The 13,013-nt window shown below is 41.8% G+C and overlaps 2 protein-coding genes across 2 annotated transcripts; one reads left to right on the top strand and one right to left on the bottom strand.

Moving 5' to 3' along the window:
• Positions 1-1,381: 1,381 nt before the first annotated feature.
• FPRO_15883 (uncharacterized protein) lies at positions 1,382-5,306 on the bottom strand (the record flags this gene model as incomplete). Its single annotated transcript, XM_031224801.1, has 5 exons — positions 1,382-1,651; positions 1,705-4,196; positions 4,245-4,674; positions 4,723-5,191; positions 5,236-5,306. The coding sequence occupies 5 exons, from the start codon at positions 5,304-5,306 to the stop codon at positions 1,382-1,384; spliced, it is 3,732 nt and encodes a 1,243-aa protein (XP_031090024.1).
• Positions 5,307-9,220: 3,914 nt separating this feature from the next.
• On the top strand, positions 9,221-11,512 carry FPRO_15882 (uncharacterized protein; the record flags this gene model as incomplete). Its single annotated transcript, XM_031224800.1, has 7 exons — positions 9,221-9,405; positions 9,455-9,594; positions 9,641-9,730; positions 9,801-10,060; positions 10,130-10,420; positions 10,510-10,599; positions 10,658-11,512. 7 exons carry the CDS (start codon positions 9,221-9,223, stop codon positions 11,510-11,512), a joined length of 1,911 nt encoding a protein of 636 aa, XP_031090023.1.
• Between the last annotated feature and the right edge of the window lie 1,501 nt (positions 11,513-13,013).

Genomic DNA, 13,013 nt, shown 5'->3' with positions numbered 1-13,013 from the left:
AAGTTTACATGGCTTTGATCATACATTAAGAGGGACTGAATATCCATGTCAGACTTGGAGGGCCGTCTTAGGACTCCATTTCGAACATCTGTCGCTGAAAATCATCCGAGAACTCCATCACAAGCCCACTAACGACAGGAATTCAAATTTATCCATCCAGTCAGCCTTTTCTTCACATTCGCGAGCCGCTATGCATGCAACTCCGAAGGTACCGCCGTTCTGAGAGCCTCTAGAGTAACTCCGCAGGCTTTCCACGGCACCTTGGCCACATTTCCGAGGAGGAACAAGAGCCAGACCGTTGCCAATAAGTCCTGAGACCACACAGTCAACAGTGCCCCGAATCTGCAAGATAAATCTCGAACCTAGGACATCGTGGTTCTACTGTCCATCCTTTCACAGGTGTATCTGAATGGATCAGGGCCTGACATCTGGTAACCGCGTCATTTATCGCTTTCTCGTTGAGCGGTCAGTCACCACACTCTCCTCGTTTGGTACTAAAATGCCTAATAGCTAGTTATGTTCAGGAGCAGTATACGACGAAGTTATATTACATTCCTCCCTCCCAGATGGGATGTAAGAGAGATCTCGAGTCGCTCATAACATCAATCCAGGATAAATGTTGCACGGCTTACGAGCATCTTCTAGACCGCACGCGAATAGTCCACTTGCCCTATGGCGAAGCGAACGAAAGGCTACGCATCAGGATTTGACCACAAACCAGCCGATCAATAGACCAAGCTAAGAACCTTATATTCTTGGTGATCTGCATCATCCCGAGACTTGGAGGAAAGCTTACGTAGACTTTTACAGATCCGTTGTTCTCGGCGTAGTTTTCGATAACAAGCGGGGCTTGACGGCGATGTCTAAGGTAGCGTCAAAAGGTAGAGAAACCTGGGTAACTGTTCCTGTGCTTCAGAGCTGCTGACTATCAACTCTTTAGTATCTATAAGAAGGACATTAACCTTTTTCGCGAGGGAATGAGAAATGCCACGCTAAGGCCTTGGTTTAAGCTGCAGTTTTATAAGATAAACCATGTGTTCGTGCAGTTTCACAGGTTGTTCCCAAGACAAATGCAGATACGTAGTCCTGCCAGTGACGTCGCAAAACGCAGATCTCAAGACGTCTTCCGAAGTCCATTCATAGCTGGCAGATTAGATACCTAGAGCCCTAACTCTGCTTCGCCCGGGGTACAGAACACCGAGTCAGCGTCTTCTACTAATATAATCTTCTTCCTTTTTACAGCATAAATCCCCTAATTTATCCGTCCACTTCCCGCGAGTAGCCCTATGACTATGTTTTAAGTGCTGCCAAAAGTGATCCGCTCTGTAAAACTTTTTTGTACTGTTGCACTCCCTAAACTTGTGGACCTCCAGCAAGTGCCTTATGCGTTCGTCCCGATCTTCTTCAGTAGCATAGGTCCCGTTCCCGGCCGTACCAGAACGTGGAAAATCATCGCCACAAAATCCGCATGTGTCACATTCTTCGGGTCGCTGGCTGGACTCCTGGAAGGCGCTGTCGTAGCCTGGTAGGTTTGAACAGGACCAAGACTGTTTTCTAATATGGATCGAGTTCTGGTGCCTCTCGGCTTCCCCTTGTGACTTGAATCTATTACCGCAGTATGAACACTCGAATTGTTTCTCAGACTCGTGTGCTCTATTATAACTATTAGCAAAGGCGAAGGTGACATGACTAAGAGACTTACGCGAGCTCTTCTCGTGTATCAAACTTTTTAGGTTTCTTGGGGCAGCATTCACACATGAAAAATCCTAAAATTGCCTTTCCGAGGTCCTTGGAATTAACCGGCCCCGGAGACTCGAGTCTGGGGGAGAATCTGTCGTATCCATCGTGGCTACTGGCAGAGCCGAAGCTGGCGACACTGACTTTTCTTCTGGGTATGCGGTTAAGACTTTGGGGGCTCTCACCTCGGCGTCTTGGACGTGTCATCGGAGGAGGGTGTTCTTGAGGATCAACTGGGGGTATTGAAAGAGGCACTGGAAGTGAATTCCGTCGTGACTCGTCTCCCGGCAGTTGATGACTCGGATAAAGAGTAGACCTTCGAGTATCAATTGGTGATGCTGGGACGTCTCTTGAAAGGGGACTCCCTCGTCTCTTTTGGCCACGACTGAATCGATCGTGAAAAGCGCTGATCCATGAGACAAGACCCAAGTCCTCCAAAAATTCAAGCAGTTCTACTCCCTCCGGCACATCCTCTCTCAAATACTTCCAACGAGTCCATGTTATTTCGTCATTAAGATGATCGAGAATTGGAGTTATATCGGTCCCATCGATGGGTGCTAGGCGAGCGTGTTCGAACAGTGCGAATGTAGCGTACGAGAGTAGCGCAGGGTGGTCTTCGAGGATCTGGGAGCGAAGTGTGTCAGATGCATCCGAGAATGGAGCCTGTGGAATGTCGATGAGTAAATCCGACTCAGCAGTAGAATTGCCGCTCTCTTCCAGCCATCGATGTACAGCCACAAACGAATGTGACTCGGGAGAGCCTGTTATAGCTTTTTCTGGTCTGCTATCATCCTCTGGTATTGTCTTGCGACGTAGAGGTAGAGTGATTGTGCCTTGTTGTGGATGCTCTTCATATCCGAGAGAGTAGTCCCTATTCGAGTCCGTCAATGAAGCTGGGCTCTTTCCTTCATTTTTGTCCTTCCCTCGATAGGTAAGTCGTTGCCGTGCCCCTACCAAAGCATCGAGCTCACCGATGCTCACATAGTCCAGACAAGTGGCCATGATAGACAAGTGTCCACGGCCAATAGGATTGGTAAAAAAGCTCGGGTCTAGCGCTGAGAACCCATTGCCTCTCAAGAAGAAGTCTCGTACTGACTCGTGGATTACCTGTACGATCCTAGTACTACCGTGTTCAAGGGTCAACGATCCCGCGTCTACACCCACTGACGATACGTCAGAGCCTGAGCCATGCGGCGGGACCTCGATCGCCCCTGTCACCTCGACCAGTCCCAGAGAAAGAGTATTGATCTGTTTCACCAGCTGCTCATCGGTTGCTGTAAAGTAATCTGATGCTCGCCATTCAGCAAGTGACGTTGGCGTAGGATGCCTAATAAACCCCATTATGTGATGCCACTCGTGGAGACGAAGTGGTTTTGTGGCCAAGGTAGCCCATTGGAATAGTTTCACAGCGATATCCCTCCTTTCGGGCGTGAAATGTGACAACATCTCGGAGAATAGAGTCTCAAGAGCTTGCGGGGTGTTTTCAACACGCTTGGTCAAGTATTCAAGACTTCTGCCTTCATCCCAGCTTCGAAGCAACTCGTCAACCACCAGGACTACCCAGAGAAACATACCATCTGACCTTTCTCTGATCTTCTCTTCCAAGATTTGCCATTGTGAGTTGTGGATGCCAATTCCAATCTCGATCCTCTGCTTTAGATATGTCGAGATATCGTGACCGTTGTGTTGCTCCATGATGATTTCTGGGCAGTCACTCACAGTGACAAAGGGAGAATGCCGACTCGATAGACAGACTTTCAGATCGATCCCCAAAGCGAAGGCTGACTTTGTGATCTTCCGCCAGAAGTAAACCAGATCTCGCACACTACCTAAGTCGCACTCATCCAGAGCATCGATAAAGATCATTAATTTGCTGCTTGTCTTCTGGAGAATCATCTTTTCTAGGGCAGCCTTGAGTTCAGCTTCTTGCCAAGTCAAAGCTTCTGATGCCATGAAGCATCCAGTCTTGGTCTTTGCATCACAAACTTCCTGAAAAGATTGCATGAAAAGCGGGTTTTTGGAACAGAGCTGATAGATCAAAGACCGAAAAAGACCAAAAACCGAGTGCTCAAGTTGATCACCCTTGCGACTAAAGAAGAAAGCCGCTGTTTGAGACGGGGCTGACGCTTCTGCTTGTCTTCGGGTTGCTCGACGGAACGCTTCTCCCATTAACATTGACTTTCCAGAGCCCGGTTTACCTTTAATCCAGATAAGTCCTTGATGTCTTTCCTGGTTTCTTCCGCTTAGCCAATCTTGAAAGTTTTCATTATCAAAAAGCCAATGACATGTCTGATCAGCTGGGCTGCCCAAAGTCTCATAGCGTCTAATGATGGCCGGAAACCACAATGACTGGCGCCATGCTCTACCAGCTTGATCCTGAAAATCATTTCTTGAACATTGAGACACACCAACGCTCGGTGCAGGGCTCTGGTTCTTCTCTTCCCAGCGTCCGAGTGACTCTAGTTTGTTAGTTGTCGTAATCAAAAGGTAGGTAGAGCGGATCTCGCCAGCGACTTTGCGATAGTTTGGGTCATCTTCCCCTGAGTACCGACACATCTCGAGATGATCAGCTTGCAGCGTCTCAGCATGTTCGCGATGGTTTCCAAGGAGAGAGGAGTATTCAGGAACAACCTTCTTCCCCAACTTAGGGAGAATGAGCCCTTCTTGGAAAGTCTTGACCCGAAAGTTACTCGTATGCCAAAGCCGGGAAAACTCCTCCTGTGCTCTCTCTAGATCTGTGTTCTTCAGGCCGAGGGAGTCTAGAATGACTGGAGTCGTGGCTACTCCTAAGGCACTGAGCAGCGACCGAGCTACTTCCCCCTTAGCGGCAATGTCTACACTACCGCGGTGTGGTGTGCCAAGGAAAATAACTGCTTCGACCGATTCAAGGATATTCTGATGCTCACATCGTGTGGATGAGGAAGATCTCGAAAGCATCTGAAGGAGAGATTAATGGTTGAAACTAAATCCCACCAATTGACATACCTCCTTGAAAATAATGCCGCCGAGGCTGTGAGCTACACATATCAGAGGACGATTGAGGGGCCTCTCCAGGGCAAGCGCAAAAAGAAGGTCTTTGGCATGTGAAAAGACACTATTCTCACTGACTGCGCCAGCCGAGTATTTAGTTATCTTGCTATCATATCCAAACACGAGAATACGTGAATTCGGGAAGTCTCTGGCGAGAAGGTCGACAGGCCAAAAGACCACGGCGGGGTTGGCATCGTCGTGTAATGCGTCAGGCCTAGGTTCAGGCCTAGGTTCAGGCCTAGGTTCTGCTGCCGTGTTCCGAGATGTTCGATGGAGGCGATCCAGAGCGCGACCGAGGACACTCCTCCGAGAATTCTTCCTTGACGACTCAAAGGTTGATAACGGCTCGTGGATCCCAGGGGCCTTTTTGGAACTAGTCCATGTCTTCCGAGGATGACCACCGAGGCCGTGTACGAACAGGATGCTGATGAGTCAATAGAAAGCACTAGAAGCTCTATGAGAACGTACTCTACGACTGGGGCGCTGTTTTCAGGTCCATAAACGATAGAGATCCCGGTATCTCGAATGGAACTGGCCATGTTAGAAGGAAAGGGCACTGCGCTATATAACTAGAACGATGGTGCCTAGCTAAACCCGACGGCGGGGTTGATGCTTATCTGCGTGAACGTGGTTGTTGATTGGACGACCTCAGCAACCCCCGCTAATCATAATATTTCCATCTTTGAATTAACATGCATATTTAAGAAAGTTTGGCAAAGGTGTACTATGGCTAAAATATTATCTATGCTCTCACGCTTATGGTTGTCTTGGCTGTGATGGCGATTCCAGCAGAAGCCGGTTAATAGTTCTGCATGGACTTCATGGCGACATCGCATGACAAGTTCCTAATCTGGACTAGTCCACCTTGTATCTCTACATTCGTCTACCTACCTTAGGTTAAAGCTTGTGGGCATTGACGAGATAGGTTCAACCAGGAGAATTACACTAGGTTAGGTGCCCAGTGGCAGTTCTATTCACTATAGATAGTTTGTAAAGAAGGATTTCAAGATCAGTTCCTGTGATGAGCGTTTATGAGCAGGTAAGTTTCCCCAGTTGCAACTAGATCAAAGCTATTTCGTAGCATGACCGACCGGCATGGCTGAGATGATGGGCGAAAAGAAACAGAAAAAAATACCCAAAGGTCGAGCAAAATTACGTCGCAGAAATATGGCCTATATGTGGGAGGGATGAGTGGCTGATTGTACTGAAGTGGGTGTGAGACTGAAGTTTCAAAATATCTTTAATGTGGGAAGAAACAATCTTAAGATAGATTTTAGTGGGACAAGAGGACGACTGAATTGTGTGAGATCAAATTGTGTGGGGCATTACAGCTCGTGTCTGGGATAAAGGTATCTTAAGATGGATACTAGATAAGAAAAGCAAGCTAAGATAAGGATCGTCAGTTAATTTGGGCCGCAGTTTTCTCGAAGGATGAGTCGCACAGACTGGGCTTGTGGTCCATGCACAATTCCACTTTACACAAAGCGCAGATCATTAGTCACTACAAGCATTCAGTTTGATCGAAAGAGCCTTGATCCTTTAATTAGAGGTGGTGGTCAAATTGATCTTGTGTGTAGTTGTTTGCCTTATAAATACTAGAAAGCTCGCTGATAACCTGAGACACCTCAGGCGTTAATACATTACCAGAGACCTAAAAGGCACCCTGTCCCGGGACTAATATCATGTGGGGTTCCGTTGAGTGCATCTCTGTACAGTGGTACAAGTCTCCATTTCTGGGAACATCATCAACGTCCTCCCCAGCAGTCACTTTCAAGTCTTTCTCATACCTTTTCAAGGCTTTTTATTGTCTCACATGGCCATGAGGATTTTCCCCTTCCTTCTAGGGTATATGTGGGGTGAAGCCTTGTTTCAGATCTTGACTTGAGCACAACAATTGTGTTGTTGTGTACAGTCCTCGTAAGTAAGCTATTGCGTCCAACATAATCCACAAGGTACAGTATACAGCTGCTGTTGAAGAAGACCACAGTCCCTTCAGTCGAGCGAGAGAACTTCACGGTTTGAAGGCTTTTAAGCCGGTCGTGGGGCCTGTTTAAGCGCCTGATGTCACCCTCTTGCCGAGAAACGTGGCACCAGAGCAAAAAGTCGTCCTCACGCAATCAAGGCCTCCAGTGCCATAGTAAAGCAACATCGGGTTGAATCGGCATTGAGAGCTTGTAATGTTCCCATATGCAGGCTCATCGTGAGACATCACTCGTTTCAATCTCGTGTTAGTTATGTGGCATCACCTCCGCAGTCTAGCCATGAAGTGAGAGAGATATCTGAGGAGATAATGCATTCAGGATGTGATGTCAATTTTAATGGTTGATTGTGCGGAGCGTGGATCAAGTTCCTGACTGCGTTAGATGGTCTCATCAAAACTCGTTGGTGGCGACGGGTTTTATGGCAACTGCAGATACTTATTCTTTCAATATAATCAAACAGAAGATCTAGAACTTCTCACAGCAAATGGGTCCTTTAATTGGCCCTTTGGCGAGGAGCAAGCACCAAACTGGCCTTGGTTTAGTTCAGACAGCAAAACCCAGGTTTCCAGGCTTTGGTACGTGGGATTTGTTTGAATAGTTCCAGAAACAACACGCACTGCTTGGATACGACCAAGATTAATGCAGTCAGCCTCTATAGCGTCCTTAAAAAAGAGTGTGATGCACTTCCCAGAACCTGTGGCTCTATAGCAAAATGTCGCGAAACTAATCATGGCCAAGGTTCCTCAGGCATCATCCCCCAAGCGAGGCATCGATAAGTGATGAATGAGCTGCTACCAAGGATTTATGATCTGTGTGAGGAGCAAATCTATTTGCTTTATTATAAACAGCCTATTGAGGGAACAATGATGAAACCATGGTGAAAATGCCTCTACCAGAGCCTCTGACGTTCAACTAGTATGCCACAAAGCCCGACCCAGGGTCTAAGCCTGAACTAAGTTTTACTAAACTTGCCTAAAGCTTGTTAGTATTTAGAACGTATATCAAGTTTTGTTACCTCCGCTTATAGAGTTACACATTAAGAGTACTGTCTTGGGCAATCAACATGCATGTCTGACTAATTTGTTTGTCACAAAGTCTGACTGAAAGTCTGTCTACTGGTTTACCAACAGTATCAAAAGACATAATCCTAAACGCCGCCATATCCTATTCCTGTGGCAGCTTCTAGAGTTTATGCAAAGTATGCTCCAACGCCAAGAGGGTATCATCCAACGCCTTGTCAACTCAATCATCCGGCCTTTCTGCGAATAGTCCAACCATCCAATATACGTATCGGTCATCCAAACCACTTTATTCGGAAATCCGATCCAATCCCAAAAATCAAGATGCCGCAGCTTCATTAGAGTCCAACTCCACGATAGGGGGTTTGGTGCAGGCACGTCCGTGTTGTGAACGTTTAGCAGGTCTCTGTTCATTGTCAAGCCTCTATTCGTCGTTGAGTCTCTGTTCATCGTTGATTTCCAGATAATCCCCGTCTCCCACATCTTGCTTCTTCCTCGCCGCACGATCCTTGGCATTCCACTGCTAAAGTTAAAGAGTAATAAGTTAAAAGGTTAATAAGTAGCCAGCCTATATTACTTTATATTATAACCCTTGTGGTTACATTTTATATACTCTATAACTTTCCCTACTATTATTACTAATTATAAATAAATTAAATAAACTTCTTTTAGTCTTTTTATTTTAATTAATTAAATTAAAATAAAAATATTATAATATTAATTTATAACTAAAGGATTAATATTTTAATTTTTAAAGGAAATATTTATAAATACCTTTTAATTAATAATATATAGTTTATATTTATTTATATTTCTATAAAGTTAATTTATTAATTATTAATAAAAGTTTTTTATATCTATTAAATTTAATATATATTAAATTTATTATTAAAAAGTATAATACTTTAGTAGCTATTTAATATACCTTTTATAATCTATTAATAATAAACCTAAATATTACTTAATTTAATATAATTAAACTTAATTATTATGCTTTATTACTTAATATTAAACCTTCTTAATAAAAATTATCTTACAGTTAGGTAAAAGAGCTATATTAGCTAGGCAATATATTAATAAAAAGTGCCTAATATATTTAATTTAAAATAGTAAAGTGCTATATACTAGCTTATTTAAACTGGTGGCTATAAGGAATAAGTAATATGCAGTAATATAATTAATAAGCAGTAGGGCCAGAAATATACAGGTAGCAGATCTGCAATTACTACTTAAAAGGCATAATGAGTTAACAGATATTCCAGTAACTACAGCGTTACCCCGCAGTATGTGTTGTCATATTTTACCCGACACTAGACTATATAAACCGCCCCCAGACTTAATGAAAATATGCGGCATCTATATAAGCTAGCTATCCCGCATTTTATCCTTTGGTTTTTTTCATTTATCTCAACCGCGACGTACACTTTGCTAAAGTCGCTCTGAAACGATATCATGGCACCAGTGAATCACGTTTGGGGTAATCCCCTGTCAAGGTCTCAAACTGTGATGATGCTTGCGATCCAGAATGATAGCGATGAAGTCGAGAAAATCGCAGCTGATATCGATGAATACCAGCAAGACGGCTTTTCCGGTTTTATGAGAGATGAAGTTGCGAAGTCTCATGGCCCTATCTTACTGTGGGCTCCCTAGAAACGAACCTAGTGGATGTAATTGACCAAATTATAGTGCTTTAGACGGTTGGAGACAATGGACTGATGCTATGTTACGCGGCATAATACCTCGCCTGCCGCCAGAATCCTATCATCAAATGGCATCTACATCCTCCAGCATAGTCTCACTGCCAGTAACAGACTCCGATGGTCTCGGTATGTCTCATTTAACAGGCAATGGATCACCTAGCTCATATAACAGAAACTGCGTTTGTGATAAATCTGATCGATGTTGTCGACGACTCAGACAGTGTGAAAACTTCTCAAAAACTTCTCAACCTCGATAATACACGTATGTATGCCCAAGATGCAGATTTACAGTCAGACATTGTGCCTCAGAAAAGTGACGGCTGGCCCTCTAGGTTCTGCAAAGCCAGTGCGCATTTTCTACTGGACCTGTGAAGCAGGCGGTCTCCCAGATTTTCCCGACAGACCATTTGCTTTGCTTTGCGTTGAAAGCGAGAACCGCATGGAGGATCGAATTGAGGATCATTTCCTCGAGAATCCTCGGCGTTGGAACCGACTAACTCATTCGCTTCACTGGCTCGTCGTTGACGTTTTCTTCATTTTCAATAAATGGGATGGTGTCATTGAAGCAACTGCCGAAGCACTGACTACTATGGTACGTTCGTTTTCTGCCACGTCCTACATCATGGTTGATAGTGGTATCGGGCTCATAAAGCAATATTAGGAAGTTGTAGTATATCTAAGGACATTACCCATTATGTTTATCGCAAGGCTAATACATCGCGATATTGGCACACTGATCGAACTAGGTGAATACACTCAACTTCATCAAGCTATCATCGAACAAGTCGCAGAGAGTATCAAGCGAAACACATCGCATAAGGATCAAGACACATCCTTAAGTAGAGACGTGGATTCCTTATTGCATAGGATCGGCGAGATTCAGATGAGTTTCAAGCATGTAGACGTGAGTATGGGAAAAATGCAGAAACAATTGGAGAATCTTCTGTCGCTGGTACGTTCTATTTCGTCATGGTACTTATTAATTTTCCTCTCTTGCCTAATACTCGATATTCGCTCCATGTTATTAATTACATTTTTTAGGCTTTTAACACTGAGACCATAGAACAAAGTCGGATCCTTGGCCGCTTGACTGTTCTAGCTTTTGTATTTGTTCCTTTGTCTTATGTCGCAGTAAGTCAAAACTATGATACCAGCTAGCTACGGGAAAGCGACTAATATAGCTGTCTAGGCACTTTTCAGTATGCAAGGAACCACATTTCCCACGGAGTACTATCCTGTTTCTGCACTACCTGTTCTACTGCTCACGTTGGCATTTGCTGCATTCTCAGGCAAGATAGTCGATGCAGTTGAAAGTCTGAGATTCAATAGTTCTTCATCGATGCTCTCTCGTATGTTTGGCTCTAAACCTGCAAAGGTTTTAGATAGAAAGACAGAAGAAGCTATGTGGAAAAGATCTACACGGTCATACACCATAGCTTCATTATCCCGTCAACCCAGACACCAGCGTCATGGCAGTCTTCCATTTCCCGATGGCAGACTAACGAGGCGATTCAGGTCCAAGACTGCAACAGATATAAAACGCTACTCAACCAGACCAGATAAGAGAAAAGATCGAAACAGAGGCAAAGATATTGAACTGCCGAAGTTCGGGGGTCCAAGGCAGGGTGATCTCAACTTGAGTCTACAGCCGTCTCATGGTCTCGAGGCAACAACCACCTCTATTCAAGGGTCAAAGCAGGACCATACTAGCGTCTCCGTGATTGCACCGTCGATAAGGGTCGATGATGTGGGTCGGAATGTACACACGATAGAGGATTCCGAAAACATAATGATCCATCAAAATGAAGGAGGGAACGCATCAGAAACGTACCGTACAGATGGGGACCACGATGTCAGAGAAACGCGTGGCTCAAACTATGCATTTTCCTTACGGAAAACTGCAGCAGTGCAAAGCGGCATGAACATAAAGCTCCAGGCTATTATGCAAGATAGCTTTCAGACATCCCGACAAGATAGAGCAGCAGGTTCAGTATTTACACCAAGTAACTATGGTATCCGCCCTGAGAGGAACTTAAAAAGATAGAGTATTAGTTAGGCTTTATATATTTAAAGAGGTAACTTTTATTATTTTAGTATATTTTTTTAAGATTTAAATTATAGTTTAATTAAATAAAATATTAAAAAGCTATAATAAATTTTAAATAATATAAAAATATAAATTTATATTTTATTAAAAGGCTATAATTTTAAATTTAATTTAATTAAATAATAATATATAATATATAAATTATATTAAATAGTTTTAAAATAAAAATATATTAAAGTATTTATATTTTTATTAATTTACTATAAGCTTTATTAATATAACTTTTTAAATTTATTAAGAATTAAAGCTAATATAATATAGATTTAAAATATAATAATTAAGTTATATTATATTATATTAATTTATAATTAAGTTTAGTTTTAAAAAGTTATATAAAATATTATATAAAATAGTTATTAAAGTATTATATCTTTTAATTATAAGTTTAATATATATTAAAGTTAATTAATATAAAGAAATATTATTAATAGTTAATAAATTAACTTTAATTTAATATAATATATATATATATATTTCCAGTTTAAACTACTACTTCTTTATTAATATTACTTTTTTTACAGTTCTTAAATATAAAGTTAATTAGTTATATACTTAGGTATATATATTTAATTAGTAAATATTAATTTAGCTTCTACTAACTAATATAACAGTTAGTTCCTAACTATAAATAAACTAAGCTATATTAGGTTTATTATTAGTAGATTATATAGGGTATAATATTAAGTAGTTATTAAAGTATTATATCTCTTAATAGTAAATTTAAAATATATTAGGCTTAATTAATATAAAGAAATTTTATTAATAGTTAGTAAGTTAAGTTTATAGAAATATAAATAAGTATAAACTATATATTACTATTATAAAGATATTTCCCCAGTTTAACCTACTGCTTCTTTACTAATATCACTTTATCTGCTTTTAGACGCAAGGTCGATTGGTTACGTGTCCGGGCATGTGCATTCAATTGGTGGAGGTTAATTTGACTTTCGCCGACTAACTTACATAAAGTAAAGTCAACCCAATTCCTTCAAACCTTTAGTCCCAGAACCCCGCCATTACCCTGCATTCATCCCAGAACTCTATTTGCAGATATATATCCTTAACCCTTATATAAGCGGGAGGAAGCCGAGTATATATTTAGCTTTAATAATTATATTCTATAGCCACTCTTTATAGCCAGCTAAGTTTAGGCCTAAAAAGGCAGCTAAGAAGGTAATTTAATTAGTTATTAGGGTCTTGCCTTACCTTATAGCTTCTTTTAGGTCTTTTAATTATAATAGCTTTTTAGCTAGCCAGTTTAGGGATATTATATAAGATAAAATATCTAGATCTATATAACTAATTATATTAATTAAAATATAGTTAAAAATAGCTATTTTAATTAGGCTAGATTGGTTTCTTAATAAAAAGTTCTTCTTAATAGCTATAGTTATTATATAAAGCTTATAGTATTTATAGCCTATAGCTTTTATTAGTA

This window comes from Fusarium proliferatum, assembly GCF_900067095.1.
Source record: "Fusarium proliferatum ET1 genome assembly, contig: FPRO_scaffold017, whole genome shotgun sequence".
NCBI lineage: Eukaryota > Fungi > Ascomycota > Sordariomycetes > Hypocreales > Nectriaceae > Fusarium > Fusarium proliferatum.
Note: the sequence above shows the minus strand (reverse complement) of the source record. Positions and strands in the feature narration are given on the sequence as shown.